At 44.2% G+C, this 17,988-nt stretch overlaps 2 protein-coding genes across 5 annotated transcripts in view; one reads left to right on the top strand and one right to left on the bottom strand.

The window, feature by feature from the left end:
• Positions 1-3,363, bottom strand: part of CA5A (carbonic anhydrase 5A) — a 14,001-nt gene extending 10,638 nt beyond the window's left edge. The window contains 3 exon segments of the mRNA XM_027685093.1: positions 1,969-2,166; positions 3,155-3,273; positions 3,275-3,363. Coding sequence (XP_027540894.1) covers positions 1,969-2,166; positions 3,155-3,273; positions 3,275-3,363 — 406 coding nt within the window.
• A 7,167-nt stretch (positions 3,364-10,530) lies between these two features.
• Positions 10,531-17,988, top strand: part of BANP (BTG3 associated nuclear protein) — a 128,462-nt gene continuing 121,004 nt past the window's right edge. For 2 of the 4 annotated variants that reach the window (XM_027685092.1, XM_027685088.1), the window contains exon 1: positions 17,784-17,890. The gene's annotated coding sequence lies outside the window, so the exon portion shown is untranslated. Of the gene's footprint in view, positions 11,002-17,783; positions 17,891-17,988 lie in introns of those variants that run through there. The other 2 variants (XM_027685091.1, XM_027685089.1) reach the window with 2 other exon arrangements.

The following is a 17,988-nucleotide window of genomic DNA, read 5'->3' as shown; positions in this document are numbered from 1 at the left end:
AACCAGAAGTTTAAAGGAACTCTAACAACAACCAGGGAAAAGAATCACACCAGCTTTTTATTGCAGCCCTGGTTCTGTTTCAGCCTCATTTCCTGATGGCATCACACACAGACAGGACCACGTGCTGCACCTACCTTCCCCTCACCCTCTTCCTCCTCCTGCTCTGCTCACAAGCAGCACTACCTTCAGCTTTAGCCCAACTCTTGTTCTGCCTCATCTTAGGATTCGGGAATTTTTGTCTATCCTGGGTGTACATTTCATTTTGTCTTTTCCATCTTCTGTTTCAACTGTGTTGCTTTTGTTTGTTCACAAGCTTTCTTCTCTGGATTTCTAGTCTTGTTAGACAGAAGCTGGCAGAAAGAAAAATCAGAAATGGCAAGAGTAAAGAGAGAAAGGTGGAGGAGAGAGACAGGCACTTGAAAACTGGGGGGTTATACAGCACCATCTCACTATCTGGTGTTTCTCTGTCACTTTGGACAGAGTCCAAATATCTGTCACTGATTGTTTGATGCCATCCCATACCCTTCATGGACTTGAATTCATTTGAGGAAGATGATGATGATGAAAAGGCAATTCCCCTCTGTTACATCAATTCTTGCAGAAAAAAAACAACTTTGTTATCCACCAAACACTTTTCAGGATCATATCCCTCAACAGATAGCAGGGTGTGGCTGTATAAAGCAAAAGGTTGTTAAATTAAAATCAAGCCTAATCTAAAGTTAGTAAGTTAAAATCACTGATGAGCTGACAAGTGATGTCTCTCCCCTAATCCCACCTCGATAATGCAACAGCAGCTTATGCTGCAGAAACAGAAGGGTGGGACTTGGCTTCTCCATTACATATCACAGCTCTCAAATAAGCAAGAGCAAGAATATTCCCTCTTGTAAACTTATGTTCTGAGTGAAGAGCTGGAAACAATAAAACCAAAAGAAGCCTCAAAGGTCACACCAGCTCCCTGCATTCCACCACCACCATTTTTGCTGCATTATCAGCCTCTTTCCAAACATCGATCAAAAATACTGGTACTGTGAACACAAAATATTTGTGTGCTGAAAGCTCCCTTCCCAAGAGCACTACTAAATCCCTCAGGAAGCTGTAGGATCTCTCACAGTGAGCAGTCACCTTAAACACAAATTACTCTGATGCAACAGGTTCAGACTTGCTCAGGGTCTCTCAGTTGCTTCCTCCAGGACAAGCTGAGTAATCACGTGCTCAGTTCTCCTGCCTTATGAAATATCCTTACACATACCTGCAATATCCTTTGGTAAAGGCAACTTTTAAAAGGAACAAAAAAATCTGGAATTTGGGAGCAGTATCTTGATTTTAACTGACTTGACCCTACTGAGCATTTCAAAAGACTGACCTGCTCAGGTCAGAGACTTATTCCCATGAAGTTGCTGGAATGCATGACTGGATTTTCCATGCACAACTCCTCTTGCCCTAAAACAACAGGAACACACACCCCTGCTCCCTGGGCAGCAGCTCAGTATTGTTTAACTCCCCAAAAGCCCATGGAGATAAGCATGTGTGCTTTCCAACTGCAGGTAATTTGGCAGCTGATTATTTCAAATGCATTAAATATAACTGTTAACAGTTATATAAGATAAGTGGCAGATTACTTCAATAAAGTGCAGTGATGGAATCTGATTTAAAAGAGGTAAATACACATATATATGACTGAAGATTAACTCATATAGGCAAAGCTGTGACCTAAAAGACAAGGCATTGAGGCTCGTGCAATAGGAATAAGTTTCAACATACAACAGGGGATTTGTGCAACATAATAAAAATGAGTCCTATATAGACTTTCTTCATTCCAATTCCTACCACTGTAAATTCATGTTTAGCTACAGCATTTTTTACTGTACATTCATTTTCAACACTTGTCCTGAGATTCACGTCCCGCAACATTTTCTCCTCTCTAAGCATTAACGAGACATTAAATAGATTTTCCTGGGTTTTGCTTACTTGATCTATCAGCAGAATCATCAAACTCAACGAGGAATGAATATCCATTGTTCCAGATGTGAAGACATGTCGTTGGGTCGTAGCTGATTTTCAGAGGCTTCAGAAAGGGATCGTAAATGCTGTCTCTCCACTGGATGTTGATGGGAGACTGTCGGGTGCCTCCGGGAATTGTCAGTGGGCTCTGCCAAAGTGGATGCACTGGAAGATGACGAGGAGAGTCAGGCTGTGATGCACGATACAGAGCTAAACACTTCAGAACTTTTTGGCAAGGGAAGGTGCTTTGTCACCAAAGGCTAATTTGTGTCAGCTGATGAGCAGGAAAGTGAAACAAAAATATTACATTCCAGCTGCATGACTCAAAACCACACAGGCAAGCACAGTAATTTGACTTAGAACTGTGTCAATACCTTCCTGCATTTGGAAAATGCTCTTCAAAGAAATTCTCTCCCCTTATATCCCAGAAAAAAGAATTTTTTCCTTTTATTGCCAGTTGATTTTAAGGTGGCTTCTGTTTTCCAGCTTTGCCAGAGTCTCAGCACTCCAGCTTTCCTTGGACACCAGTACCATCAGCTGACCTGGGATTGCACTGGACACAGGATAACTGGATAAATGCCCAGATGAAGTTTATTCTGTTTAAAACCAGAGATCTGTGTGGATGGGGAGCACTTGTTCACCTGCTATCCCCGACACTGATGACCGACAGACAGGTTTTTGTGCCCTGTGCATCCACCGAACCCGAAACATTACAGTCTACTTCATTAAAGACAAATTAAGTCTTTCAACAAACCACTCACATGACGGGTGGCCAAACAACCTTCCCCCTCGGTTTCCTAGAGGAGCAAACTTTATCGGGCCACATAAGGTCACCTGCCGCAGGTAAGGCGGCGCAAAATACCCTCTATATTCAAAACACCGTCACCTCCTGACGTTTCAGCCGCGGAAGTCGCGGGCAAAGCCCGGCTGAACTCGGCGTCCCTGCCGCTCCCACACTAAGTCTGGCAGCAAACTGAGGGAGCCCCCTCAGCGCGGGGGGCTGGGAGCGATGGAGGGACAGGAAAGCGAGGTGGGCAGCGGGGAGAGCTCGGGACAGCGACCTGCCTTCCTCGGGCGCCGGGAGCCGCTCGCCCGGAGGGGTGAGCGCAGCCCCGGCCCGAGGCGGCGCGTCGCGGGGGTCGCTGGCACTCACGGGCGTCTCGCAGGCGGTAGGAGCAGCAGGCGCCCAGGCTGCAGCGGCGGGTGCCCCGCCGGGACGAGGCGGCGGCCGCCCAAGCGCGGCGGAGCAGCGGCAGCATCGCCGGGGCCATCGCGGAGCCGCCACCGCCCAGCCCGGCCCGGCGCGGAGTGGCCCCTTCCGGCACGGCCCACCCGCCGCCATCGCCCCCCCACTGCCGCCATGGCCCCCGCCTGAGGCGGGGAGGGGGCGGTACGGCCCGGCCCGCAGCGCTTCCCCAGGGGCGGGCCGAGATCACCGGCGTTCCATCCGTCCTGTCACAACGGTAGAGAAGCCACAACAGTTCCCTGTGTTTGCGTGTTCGCCATTGCCCGTGGGCAGGCTCGTCCCTGTGCCTCACAGCAAAAGTGTGTCCCATCACGCCAAAAGGGTATTTATTCCTTCGCACCAAGTGCATCCCCTCACACCAAGTCTATCCCTTCACACCAAAAGTGCATCCCCTCACACGAAAACTGATTTCTTCGCACCAAGTCTATCCCCTCACACCAAAAGAGTATTTTTTCCCCTCACACCGAAACGGATTTTTTGCACCAAATGCATCCCCTCACACCGAAAGTATCCCCCTGCACCAAGAGTATTTATTCCCCTCACACCAAGTCTTATCCCCTCACACCAAAGGCAATCACTTTGCACCAAGTACATTCCCTCACAACAAAAAGTATCCCCTCACACCAAAAGAGTATTTATTCCCTCACACCAAAACTAATTCTTTGGCACCAAGTCTATCTCCTCACACCAAGTGCCCAAAATGTGTCCCCTCTCACCAAGAGTATCCCCATCACCCACAGAGATGGGTGGCCCTGGCACAGCAAGGTCCCTGCCCCAAACTATACATAGAAAACTTAGGGAAAGTTAACACTTTTCTTGGCTGTCCCAAAGGCAGGAGGCCAAACCAGTCCCATCTTGAATGGTAAAAGGGGTCAACTCAACTCATATTCACCTGGCACTGCTTGCAGCAGTGAAACCTTGATGAAACTGGTTAAAACCTTGGTTGCTCCTTGCGCCTTTTCTCTTATCCACTTGCCTGTGAGGAACACACTATAAAGAAAAGCCTGTAGAAAGCCGAAAGTGTCAATGAAAGCAGAGATAAAGTGTTCTCATTTTTGCCAGCTCTGTTGGGTAGCCAGGAGCAGAACACCTCCCTCAGCCCCTGGCCTTCATCTTACCATCTGTTTTGAATCTTATTTCATAGTTACTCTCTTCAAATAGTTTTACACATTTCATTTCTCTTTTGGGGATTTTTTTATCTTGTTAGGATGAGTACTTTTGAATTTTCATGAAGAACCTTATGTAGGATTGACAGTGTTTTACTGAAGAGGAGACAGGACTAGATACTCAACTAGAGTCAACCAAGAAGTGTTTGCTCTGGTTTATAGCATCATATAAGAAGTTTTCATTGCATTCACAGTTTAAAGTACTCCTGAGTTGAGTAAGAGGAGGTTGAAATCTGGTGAGTTATTTGCTTTGAGTGGCTATACAATGAGAAAACAGATCATCAGGAGATGTACAAACATCTCGTGATCTTAGGACATTAAGCTGCGTTTAAATTTCATTTTGCTTCCTCCCTGCCAAGATACACCTTCTTTAAAGTACAGTCTTTTCTGTGTAGTGGGGTTCAAGTGCAACAAAATGGATTCTTGATTTGACTCCCAATGTTTTTCAGGAGGCTAATTTACTATTCTCATATAGAGCTCCCTGTAACTTAAAAAGAAGAGATAAGTACTCAAAAAATTGAAAAGACTTGCTGCCCATAAACATCATGATTCAGTCAGGCTTAATCACAGTTTAACAGCTTATTGATCATGGTTAGGCAATTATTTAGCACAGGTCAGACGTGTCTGCTGCTGAAGCTTCTGATGAACAAGAGGTACCTCCTGCTCATCAGGACAGCCCAGATGAGCTTCAGCTTAATCACAGCTCAGACAAACCTTCAGATATTTTATATTCAGTATAAATAAGAGGTCTGGGGTTTATTCTCCACTGCTTTACACTATGGCATTAACATGACCCAACACCATGGAGCTTTTTAGGGGGTTGATCCTGCAAGGTTTATTACAGAGTTACTAAACTGGACAGAATGAGTCATTTCTTGTGGGCTGAAGAGCAAAACCAAAGGGAAGTTCTTACAGCACACGCTTTGAGAAACAACGGGCTGTTCAGTGCAAAACTAAAGAGAAATAACTTAGACCTATGATACTTTTCTTCCCTTCTGAATCATTTGCAGAGTCTCCATCCAATTTTTATGTGCACATGCTATTTCTTACTGAGAATAAATGTCAGTGAAATGCTAGAATTAAAAGAAACCTTTTCTTCTTTCAGAAGTGAAAGAAAAACCCTTCAAAATGGTCTGTGGCAGTGAGATGTTTTGCTTTGAACCTGCAGATAGAAAGACCAAAAACTACCCATGCAAGAGGAAACATAAGCCCTCAACTTTGTTCCGAGCACTAAAGCAATGTGGCCAAAATCTTCTTTTCTGGACCATTCCAGAAACAGAGTTTTCCCTCAGCCATGCTCCAGTTAGAGATGGTGAATTGTGCAAGGGAGACATGGTTCTCACACAGCTAAAGCTGGAGAGAACAGCAGCCAGAATTACAATATCTCTCGTTCTCCTGTTTTCCCCAAATTGTTACATTTCTGGGCCATCTGGGAGGTTTTCAGCTCTTTTCTCTCTTGTTCCTGATCTCAGAATGGTTTCCACAACCAGAAATCTGACAATTGGCCCAAGGGATGAGCTCAAGTGATGCAGGATCTGTGTGGAAGGAGAGGTAGAACCCTCATCTACGAGATCTGTTTTCAAATGTCCAAAGTTACTTAAAGAAAAGGAACGAATTACAAATGAAGTGAGCAGTTTGCAGCCTTTGCTCACTGAGAATGGGTCTGTCTGTTGTTTACCTTTGTTACATGCATATCCCTATTATTGTCAAAGCAGTTATAGTAAATTTTGTCATATAAAAAGCATGACCAAGATGCAAATCACCTGTGAAGAGAAATCTGCCACAAACAGACCTAATCTGTGCTTGATTTATTCGATTTTTAGGCCTCCCAGACAGACACAGTGATGTTCCATTTAATTTTATAGTATTTGGAGGCTTCTTATATTTGCATTGTGGGTTTTTTCCTACCTTTCCCAGCTGAAGTGGATGTATAGAGCCATCCAAATAGTCCCAATCTTTGGAATTATTTTCTATTATTAACAATTACTCCAAAACTGCAATTAAAAAGTCCATTTAGCATTGATACAAGTGTCAAAAGCTTTTGGCTGGGAGTCAAGATCCAGATGAAAATACAGGTTGTATTAATGAATTATAACTCATAACACAGTTTCCAAGCAAATATTTTTAAGGCCACAGTTCTGTGGTAAAAATCCAAAATAAACTGAGTTAAATGAAAGGATTTACTGCCAATTTACACTGTTGTAAACTTGATTTAAAGAGACAAAACTTTTTTCAAGGTTTCAGTGTTAAATTCTATTTAAGCATCCTGGGGAGAAGATCTCACACACATGGTTTAGAAAATGAGGGGTAGAATGACTCAGCTTCAGTGGAGTTCAGTCTTTATGGTTTTAATCTTTTAAAAGAAAGAGGAAAAGACCTGTGGAATCCAGTCCTTCGATTTGTTTACACAGAGATTTTCAAACCAGCTTCCTCCAGATCCAAGATAAAACAGGGAGGACAACAGGGTGGGAAGAGCTGAGAAACCCCACCCAGGAGAAGGAAATAAGGTTTTGTCCTAAGCTGGGCAGGGCTGTTTGCCATAGCAACACATTCTGAGTGAGAAAATGAAATACACTTAATTCCTGAAACTCAATAAAGAACCATTTTAAACTTTAAAGGACTCTGCTTCAGCCACTTGGGTTGAATATTGCCAAGGAAATCCAGGATAGACTGATTTCTTCAAAGGTTTTTTTGTATGAATGACGATTTTGGGGGATAACAGCGATGGTTGGCCGAGGTCCATCGTGACAAGGTGTTGAAGTTGAGTTGAATTGATGTCAGATGGGGACTGTGATTGGGGCCAGTCTATTGATAAACAGCCCAGTGGTTTTTATCAAAGGGATGTAGCTGACAGGGTGCCCTGAGCTCCGCGGGAAAGCAGCACAGATTGAGAAATGCTGAGCTTTTCTCTGCTTCCAGAATGTTTGGCTGAGATAGGAGCTGGATGAGGAGGCAGAGGCTGAGGCTGAGTCTAGATAAGGAGGAAGTAATTCCACTTGGCAAGGTAAAGCAAACAGAGGCTTTATCTTCTTCTGTATAAAAACATTTGCTAAAATTATGCATGCAGGCTTAGGAACTGGGCATGGAAAGGGCTTGGGAGATATCTCCTGGCCAATTTGGGGAGTCCCTGCAGTTGTTTTTGCAGTCCTGGAGATGGCACACCTGGACTAGGTAGCACTGCTGGACTTGATTCTGCTTTTCTTGTAACTACTTCTAAAAAAAAAAAAAACAAACAAACCATTCAGGTCTGCTCTGGCAATAATTATTGGGGATAAGGTTAAAATAATCCAATTCCAGATTTAAAATTTTATTTTAGTTAAAAATAAATCCATAGGCTTAAAATCCCCATGGAGAGCTTTTCCAGCAACTATTGTAATAAAATAATGTCTGAAACCAGCACCTCCACGTGTAGTTACAAGATACCCCAGAGTTTAGCACAGACATCCACTGTGGGCCTCCACATCACTGGGAATTTTTACATACATGCCACGATCCTCAGCAGTGTTTTAACAGTTCTTTCCCAGTGAAGCGCAGGAAAAGAAGCCAAAAAAAGGCTCTAAAAATCAAAGAAAGGATCTAGAAAGTATCAGCCTTCGAGTTGTTTAACTCTTGTCTCAGTTGAGGGCCGAGTTAACTGTGAATAACCCCCAGGCTTGTCTTACCCAGAGCTCCTGTCTACTCACTGCCTGCCAAAACCAGCCATTCCAAGGAGAATGTTTTCCTAAATCAGTTTGTTTTGGCATTTGCTGCATGAATGACATGGAGTAGAGAAAGATTTAAGTAATAAATATTGCCAATCATTAACAAAAAAGAGGAATGTGACTAAAAATAGATACCAATTGTAGTTATTTATTCAGTGGTCTTTCGATAGAGCAGCATGGGGTGATCTCTTCCTGGAATGGGATCTCTTCTTATGGGTAACCATAAAATAATTCCTTTCTCCATTCCATGTGGAAATCTAGAGAGCTCAGTTTTTTTTCAGTTTGACTTCTTGTCTCACTGAACAGTTGCAGATAATTTTCCTACAGTTACACCTTCTCTGAGTGAACAGAAATGGAACATTTCATCCTAATAAATTCCATTCCTAAAGTTCTTAACTCTATAGGCCATAAAATTTTGTGGGATGTTAACACTGAAGAAGCAGAAGAATTGGGATTGCATAGAGGGATCCTGTGCTGCCTTTTCATGAATTCCATTACTTTTTAATGATTTATATTGTCTGTGACTCCACATTGGAAGTTGTTGGACTCATAATAAATATTTGCTTGCAATCTCTCAGTTTGTGTCTTCAAAGATAAAAATAGTGAATAAATTATAAAAAATAATGAATAAAGATACAGAATAATGACTTCTTAACCACAGTTCCAGGGGTTTCTCTGGGTTTCCCCTCTGGAGCAGTAACTCCTGTCACCACGAGCAGTTTGTGGGAGCCCAGCATTGCACTGTCTGGCACAGGTTTGGGTTTTGGCTCTTGAATTAAAAAAGTTTATCACAAACTGGAGATAAAGGAACAATATGGACAGTGCTTGTGAATATACTCCCTCATGTGCACCCACCCATCTGTGCATTGGTTTGATGGACTAATTAACACACCTAATTAATATGAATTCAGCAGAAAAGCTACTATTACATGCACCTAATTAATACTAATTTGTTAGAAAAGCTATTATTTTATGAGGCTGAATCATTGTTTTTCTAAACTTTACTCTACTGTTTTTCTTGGTATAGAAGAATGTCTTTATCCTTATTTTAATGGGGAAAATGAAGTTTCTGAGCCTGCTTGTCAAGACAAAACTGGTAGGGAAGGAAGTAAAAGTTTAAGAGACCTTTGAGCTGTGCTAAGAAAGTTCTACACAGGTCAGAAAAGAGGAAAACACTGTCATGGATGCAAGTGGGATCATTTCCATTTTGCATTAGGAATTAGGCTCTTCCTTTGGTTGTTTCACTAGTAAAACAATTTAAGACTAATTTTGCTTCTAAGATTAGGCATCTTCTGTAGATTTAAAAAGTCACCTTTTAAAACTGCATTTACAAGTACAGAGCTATTAAACATTGAAACTACTGAATATTTCTTCTGGCTTTCAATAGAAACAAAGCTTTGTGCCACAAAACCATCTGTTTTCTCATCAAATACAAAATTTGGTGTTTGGTAATTGAAAAAGAAGGGAATCACACCTCAGTATTCAAGCAGGGATCTACCTGTTCTTTGGGAAAAGTTAAACTGAATACATTTAAAGAGGAAAAAGTAGAAAACAAAAGGATTTTCTAGATGGAAAAAATGACTATTCTCCAGCTGACATTATCTGTGCAGACACACAATCTCTGGTGGCCTCATCTTATCTATAAGCCACTTAATCAGTATCTTAAATAACTAAATTTTTAACATCTTCCAGTAGTATCCTGCACCTCACAGTGATTTATTGTACTTCTGTACAGCACATTTAGAAAGGTTTTGGTTTGTACTGGGCCTCATTTGCAAGATCAAACATTGTGGTGTCTATGAAATTCAAAGTCAGACTCAACTTGTGCTAAATGTGTTTTGAATTACACTTATTTCCATGCAACCAGTCAAACATTGCAGGACCAAATTAAAAAGTAGTGATTGCATATTGTTTCTTCACTGTAGTCACAAGTGAAAATCCCAAACAACCTGGTAGCACTGACACAGCAGAAATAGAGAACAACATTTTAATCCTGCAATTCCATAAGGTATTTCCATCTTTAGTTCCTCTCACTCTTTTTTCTTTCATCCTTCAGTCACATTCTCAGGTTCCCCCGTTTGATTACCTAACAAACAAGAACAACACTTAACTACACCTTTTCTCTTTCTACCTCAGCATCTCCATTAGGCAAATATCCAATATTTTTGGATAAAATGAAACGCACTTACAGGCAGCATTCCTGTTTTTCCTGGAGCAGGCAGCCAGGCTGCAGGGCCGGGCTGGGCTCCGGAGGCTTTTCAGCTGCTGGTAGAGACACCCCAGGGCTTTTGCCTTCACACCATTCATTGCCACCAGGAGAGCACGTAAAATCTTCACTTCCTCACTCAGAGGAGCTGTCCAGACTCGATGGACCTATCAACACAAAGAGGAAAAGAATGCTACAGATACAGAGCTGCAAGATAACTGAGGGGTCGCCAGGCTTATTTTTGAAAAAATTGGAGAGCACCCTTTGCTGGTTCAGAGGTGGAGCCAACCAAGTGGTTAATTTTCAACTTGTCCCTGGACTGTCTTCTTCATTGGCTCTGCGTTTCCTCAGAGGGGCCTGACTGGTTGATGATTATTTTACATATGTTTTTCAGGCTTTTTTTCCCCTCATCTGGCTCAGAGAACAGGGTTGCAGAAAGCCCCTCTTTGGAATGCAAGGAGAAGTTTCTTATCACTTCTTCGGGCTACACACTTTGAAAATGAATAGTTGTATATTTGAATACTGATAGCCAGGAATTGCTATCAGGAACAGCTGGAATGCTGAGGGCTGGTGACTGCTCAAACTGAGGAATTCCCAGAAATCCAGGAGATATGCAAAGCTTGCTGAGGAGAACAGGGAGAGGAGCATTTTAGCTCTGGGCAGCATCACTGCAGCCTCGAGGTAAGGAATTTAAGAACAAACTTAATAACAGATTTTGTTAAGAACAAAAAATATCCCCTAATTTTGTACAGACTAGAAATAGGAACAGGCATAAGGAACTCTGGTTACTCCTCTGCTCACACACTTGGAACCAGGTGAATTGTTTGTGTTTCTTCAGTGGGGAGAACAGATGGAGATGTTTCCCTGCCCCACATTTCTTAGAGATGAAAGCAAGAAGAATGTTACTGTCTTCCTATTTTCACCTGCAATTCTAATAACTTTGCTGACTTATGTGAAAGATGTGTATGAAAATCTCACCCTTGCATTTTCTTTGGGATGTTTGCTCTCCCTCCCACGGCCAAAATCCACATCAATGGCACAGATGCTTCCTCTAGAGACTTCCCAAAGTTACAGATTATTACAGGCCAAATGGGAATGAAAATGGGGAGCCACCGAAAATGGAGTTGTCCTTCCCAAGGGCAGAGAAGCAGGGATCCAAGGATGACCCAGCACAGCAGAGCCTGAGCCAAAGGGTCCCCTGGCAGTGACAAACCAGGTCCAAAGTCCAACCAGGGAGCCCACACAGGAGCAAAAAGTAACAGGACTAAAGAGCAGCAGCAACAAGGGTACAAAGTCCTTCCTAAGGACAGGGAGAAAGACAAACCTGAAATGACCCAACAGCAGAGCTGAGAGGCCAAGATTCAGGCTCAGGCTTAAGTGGGCTCCTGGCCCATGGGGGTGGGTGGAGGCTGCAGGTGAGGCTTGTCAGGGCCATTAAAACTTGGTGGTGTTCTCAGGGTCATGGCAGAGCAAAAGGATTGTGAGGCCTTTAATAATTCCCTTGTCAGAATTGACAACACCCATGTGATTATTTTCTTTCATTAAATACACAGGTGGGTGTATTTTGAAAGCTACAGAATCTATCAATGACAGAGCAAGAAGAAATGATAAATGATAAGACTATTAAAATTAACATTCTGCTATTAGAAATTTGCCACTAAACCCAACTCCTTCAGTAAATCATAAAATTACCTGTGAAATATTTTTAAATAGTTTTTTGTTTGTTTGTTTGAGGGGTTGTATGGGGTTTTTGTTTGTTTGTTTAACAAACTGTTGTTTTGAATTAGAAACTTCTTTGCTTGGTGATATTTTCATGAAACACCTGCCTGTCTGTCATCTCTTATCACACAGGGAAATCTTCCCAATGAAGATTTTACTTCAGCCTAAGGGAAGCTTTTCTTTGATGTCCACACTTTGCTGGGACACCTTGTGTGACTCAGTTCAGCAGCCTGGCAACCACCTCTGCTCCCTCTGGTTATTCATTCTCCCTCATTGGGGTTCCCAAATAGGTAAGAACATTCCAGATGTGTCTATACAAGTGCTGGGGAATGGGGAATAGTCCCTTGATGTGCTGGAAAGCTCTAACACACCCCACTGTGCCAAGAACCTTCCTCGCTGTGAGGGTGCACTGCTGACACGTGTTCCACGTGTTCCCCAGGATCTACTGGAGAACACCTGGAACTGCAGAACTGGAGAAAAGCTCTGTCTCCAGAACCTTTCAGTCCCCAGGTTGTAGGGAAGCACAGGATTACACCATCCCAAAGTGCAGGGCTTGAAATTTGCCTCTGTTGCTCTTCCTGCACTTCCGGCTGACCTGGATCGCCCGCATGGCTCCGAAGGGCAGCTCTGACACGTGGGGCTGTGTGGAAAGGTGCTGAGGGGACATTCTGTCAACCTGGCACTTTATTTTACCCTCCACACCTGAAAAAATAGGGTTACATTGCAAATAATTTTGAATACGTGTCTCAATAGATGCAGGTCCAGAACTAGGAGATGGTCAAATTCTGCTTAGAGTAATAGAAAGATAAAATCCTCTAAAATCAGTAGGTGTAATGAGCTCCCCTTCAGACTTTATTAATCCTAGTGGATCAAAAAAGAGTCATGATGATGATGGTACCTGACCAAGTAAACATGCTCTGGGGCAGACCTGAACAAAGCTGGGCAAACATCAGCTATGTAAGGGAGGGAAAAGGGCACAGAACCATCTGGGAGTGGGATTCTGGGAAGATCACAGTCAGGCAAAGTGTAAATACAGGCCTGGGGCCAGTGGCAGATTTCTCAGAAGGGAAATAGCCTCCCATCATTATTTTTCCATGAGGTATGCAGGGAGATGGGAGAGTATGTAAATAAATGAGAACACTGAGATCACGCCTGACCCTTCTTGCCTTGTTTCTCAGACTGACAGAAATGACCCTGCAAGACCGTGAACTTTGACCAGCCAGATGACAAAATGTGTAACAACATTTTTCTCTCTGCTGAGGGAATTCAAGGCCTTTTCCTTCATCCTCATCCATGAAAATTAGGAATATCCTCATCGAATAAAATGGAGTTTACTCAGCATAAACCAGAAGTGAGATCAGAACTGGAACAGAGAATGTTACAGAGATAGGTGAAGTAGGTTCAGGAGCAAAACCCACTTGATCCTGACATTTTTCTGTTATAAATCAAAGAACAATTCTGAGAGGATTGGAAATGGATGTGGTGTCTGAAAAATAAGTGATGAGGAACCTCTTTTTGGAGGTGGAAAACTCACAAGATTTCAACAGCAGAGAAGTTTTCTGTTGATAAAAGGAGAAATCACAGAATCACAGAATCACTGAGGTTAGAGAGTCCAAGCTGTGACCGATTCCCACCTTGTCCCCCAGCCCAGAGCACTGAGTGCCACGTCTAGGCCGTCCTTGGACACCTCCAGGGATGGGAACTCCACCACCTCCCTGGGCAGCCCCTTCCAAGACCTGACCACCCTTTCCAGGAAGAAATTCCTCCTGATGTCCAACCTGAACCTCCCCTGGCACAGCTGGAGGCCGTTTCCTCTGGTCCTGTCCCTTGTTCCCTGGCAGCAGAACCTGACTCTCCCAGCTCCATCCTCCTGTCAGGGAGTTGTGGAGAGGGAGAAGGTCCCCCCTGAGCCTCCTTTTCTCCAGGCTGAGCCCCCCCAGCTCCCTCAGTTGCTCCTCATATGCTGCTACAGCACATTTACAAATAATATTAATATTGTCTTGTTTTAAAAATGTATTTTATGTAACTTTTCATTAAGAATCACTGTCCCAATATAGGACCTGCTGTGTTCACCAGGCTGGGTTTGTGTCCCTCTCCAGTTACGAGAGATGTTGTGCAGAATATGAAAATAAACTCAAATAAAAGCTGAATAAACAGAGGAACTTCAAGTACTCTTTTTGCTTTTAATAGCACAGGGTGTGGTTGAGGATTTTATCCATAGGAACCAAAATTATTCCTACAGTGTTCTTACAGCAAATCCTCTGGAGTTACTTCTGTGCCCTGCTCACATCTTGTGTGTTCTTCATCCCTTTGTTCCTGTATCCTCTTGCTCAGCAGTGAGGATAATTAGGAATGCCTGTCACTTGTTTAAACAAATGCTTTGTTTGGCAACCTTTGTTTTCCTGCTGCTGCTGCAGCTGCAAAATTGTGTGCACAGTGTGTTAATTTTTTACCTTTGATGCTATGAAAGGGTTTTTTTTCCTAACAAAAAAAAAAAGGAAACCAGTGAATGAGATACCAATCTCTCCTGATCCACACAAAACATTTGAAAGCAGCAACTTCCTCAGAAAACAATAGTAAATGAATGCTGATACAAGGGTAAAATAAGCTGGATATTTCCTGGAACCAAATGATTCTTCATAACATGACAGAGAAATGGTAGCACAGAAATAAAACGCAAAAGAGAGACTAGGAAAAAAAAAGAGGTGAGGAAATAAAACAACAAAAAAATGCCTTGTTTTATTTGGGAACACAAACTAACAGGGCAACAAAATGTATTTTCTTCTTTAAAATTAAAAAACTAAATTGATATATTACAGTCTGAAGTTTTTGGTCATTTTTATATGGGGGAAAGAAAATAAGAACGGATTTTATGTAGGCACTTGAGCAAGTTACCATGGTTTAAATCAAAATATAAGTTCCAGTATATCAACTTCTTGCTGTTGTTTGCTCATGGACAGACTATTATCCCATGGTGAAATGAAGCCCTCGGTCACTGAAGGGGGATTATACTGAATTTCATTCAATTATTGCAGAAAGACTCAGGTGAGCTCATTTTTTGAAAGCTCCTAAAGCTCAGGAGATTGTGAAGCACAGAAAACAATTCTCCTGAGCTCAGTCATTCATGTGTTCATGTGAATTAAAGACTGAAAGCCAAATTTGGGCCTTCTCATTAAGCACAATGTAGGTCTCCACTGGAGGTTGGGAACAGAAAGATCCTTTTTCTCCTGCTGTTTCCCAAGGTTTGCAGTCAGACTTTCTGAAGTGTTTGTCAGGTCTGGCTGTGTCCATCTCCGTGGAACAAGGGATAGGCTGTGATAATGGAGTCTTATAATGATTTATTGGTGTAATTCAAAATTTTAAAAGGAAACATCCCCTGCTTAGGGAAAATGATAGGAAAAAAAATCCAAAATCATTGCTGTGGTAAAGAGGTAAAAACAAGGGGTAAGTTAATTGTAGATTCCAGCTTACTGGATCAGAGTGGACTTCCTTCCTGGCACAAGGTGCTGCAGCTTTTCTTAGTGATAAACTGTTATATTACTGGTTTATTGTGCTGTTATCTCTGATCAAAGTTGCAGAGATCAGTTGGATCCCGCCCATATTTCCAGTTAATTTGACCCCCTTAGATAAATGCTATAATTGGTTTATGACAAGCATAGTTTTTTTGTTTGTGTTGTGTTGAGAAATGATTCCCGGGATCTGGAGAGGAGCAGGATCTCACACCTTCAGCAGAACAGGAGTTAATAATCTCTGGGAGGGGATAAGAAGTCAGGACAGCTTTTATATCACGCTGGTTTAGGATGACAAAGGTTTTTACCAGCAGCTTCCCACAGCAGGTAGAACATTGATATTTCTATCCCTGTTCTCCAAGCTGAGACCTGGCAATTGCTTGAGACCAGCAGACACTCTATAGCAAAACTGTCACAGGGCAAATTGCTGCAGCAAAGTGTGAAATAATCCTGTGTGAAAAGTCAGTTTATAAGTAGTTTAACCTTTGAACTGCCTAATCTGCTTGTGAAGGGAGAGAACGCAGTAAGTAAATCAACAGGCTCAGCTGAGCAGTTACAAATCTGGATGCAGGAACAAGGCTTTTCCTGACACACCAGTAGTTAATTCCCAAGCTCATGAAAACTCTTTAATACTGAAAACTTTGACTTGAGAAGGGAATAAAGCGCTTTTAAACAAAGCTACAGCACCTGAGAACAGCATTTCGACCCAGGAACAGCCCCATTAGGTCTGGAGTTGTATCTGTAGGATAACCAGTTACAGCTGAACCAGAGTGGATTAAGCATCTTATTTAAGGAATATTTTTATACAAAAGTCTGAAGGTCACCACTGAAGCTGAAAAATGACGTATGGTGATGGTCTTTATTGGGCAACACTGTGATATATAAAGATATAAAACAGTCTAATCTCTGTCTTCTTTCAGAGCCACTTGCACACTTCCTCCATGCTTCTTTTTTGTGCTTTTGCATATTTTTATCCTTCCCGGGAGGTGAACAGACCGTTTCCCACCTTCTCCCTGCCCTTCTGTTCTCACAGCACACGCAGGAGCAGAGCAGCAGCAGGATCAGGCTGCTGAGTTCATTTAGCAAATTCCCACTCACTGCCTCCCTTCAGCTGTGCTCTGAGCATGGGGACATTATCTTCCTTAACACGACAGCTCTCACCCAGCTCATCCCACTTCAGGTGCTCAGGAGCTCTGGGAGGAATTTGATGGAAGGAGCAGAGAAAGGAGTAGGTGATGGGAATGTGTGTGAGTGGCTTTTGAGGTGCAGATACACTTTGATCTGCTGGGCGAGGACTTGCTGGCCAAGGGCTGTGGCAGGTCTGGAAGCAGTAAAAAAGACATGAAATAATGGGGTTTGCAGTGGTCCTGAGACACTGTCAGAGGAAGAACAGCAGGCTGTGATCACAGGCTGTGGGATCAGTGCACACAACACTGGGCTGCGTTGTCCAAAACGTCCTGGGGAGCACAGGGGGGTCCCTCTGAGCCAGAGGGTTGTGTGGAACCCTCAGGGCTCTGTGTGTGCTCAGGGTGGGCATGGGGTGAGAGGGCTGTTGTGCGGGTGAGGGTGTGGGGTGGTGAGGTGTGGACTTCAGGAAGGACATGGATAGACTGGAGTGTGTCCAGGAAAGTGAACAGAGCTGGGGAAGGGTCTGGAGCACCAGGAGCAGCTGAGGGAGCTGGGGGGGCTCAGCCTGGAGAAGAGGAGGCTCAGGGGGACCTTCTCGCTCTCTGTAACTCCCTGACAGGAGGGTGGAGCCAGGTGGGGGTCAGGCTCTGCTCCCGGGAAACAAGGGACAGGACCAGAGGAAATGGCCTCCAGCTGTGCCAGGGGAGGTTCAGGTTGGACATCAGGAGGAATTTCTTCCTGGAAAGAGTGGTCAGGCCTTGGAAGGGGCTGCCCAGGGAGGTGGTGGAGTCCTCATCCCTGGAGGTGTCCAGGGAAGGCTTGGACATAGCACTCAGTGCTCTGGGCTGGGGGACAAGGTGGAGATCGGTCACAGCTTGGACTCGCTGATCCCGGAGCCCTTTTCCCACCCTCAGTGACTCCCTGATTCCGTGATTCCGTGACTACACTTCCCGGCACGCCCCGCGTCCCCCTCGCGTACTACAGGTCCCGGCGTGCTCCTGCGGGGGCGCGCGCGGTGCCCGCTGGGAGCTGTAGTCCGGTTCTGCCCCTGGCGGCGCCTCGGCGGCGCAGGGCGGGGTGGGGGGTGATGCGCCCGGCGCGCGGGCGCGGCGCGTGCGCGGCGCGGGCAGCGCGGCGGATCTCTCGCGAGGAAGGACGCCATTATCGCAGCCGCCGCACAAAACACCACGAGAACTCGGCACCCGCCTCACACGGTAACGCGGCGCCCCCGCGGGCGGGCGGCTCCGCGCCCCGGGCCGCCCCACGGCCCCGCACGGCCCCGCACGGCCGCACCCGCCGCACACCCGGGCAC

The sequence above is a fragment of the Neopelma chrysocephalum genome, unplaced genomic scaffold (assembly GCF_003984885.1).
Source record: "Neopelma chrysocephalum unplaced genomic scaffold, ASM398488v2 Primary Assembly neopelma1_68, whole genome shotgun sequence".
Lineage (NCBI taxonomy): Eukaryota > Metazoa > Chordata > Aves > Passeriformes > Pipridae > Neopelma > Neopelma chrysocephalum.
Note: the sequence above shows the minus strand (reverse complement) of the source record. Positions and strands in the feature narration are given on the sequence as shown.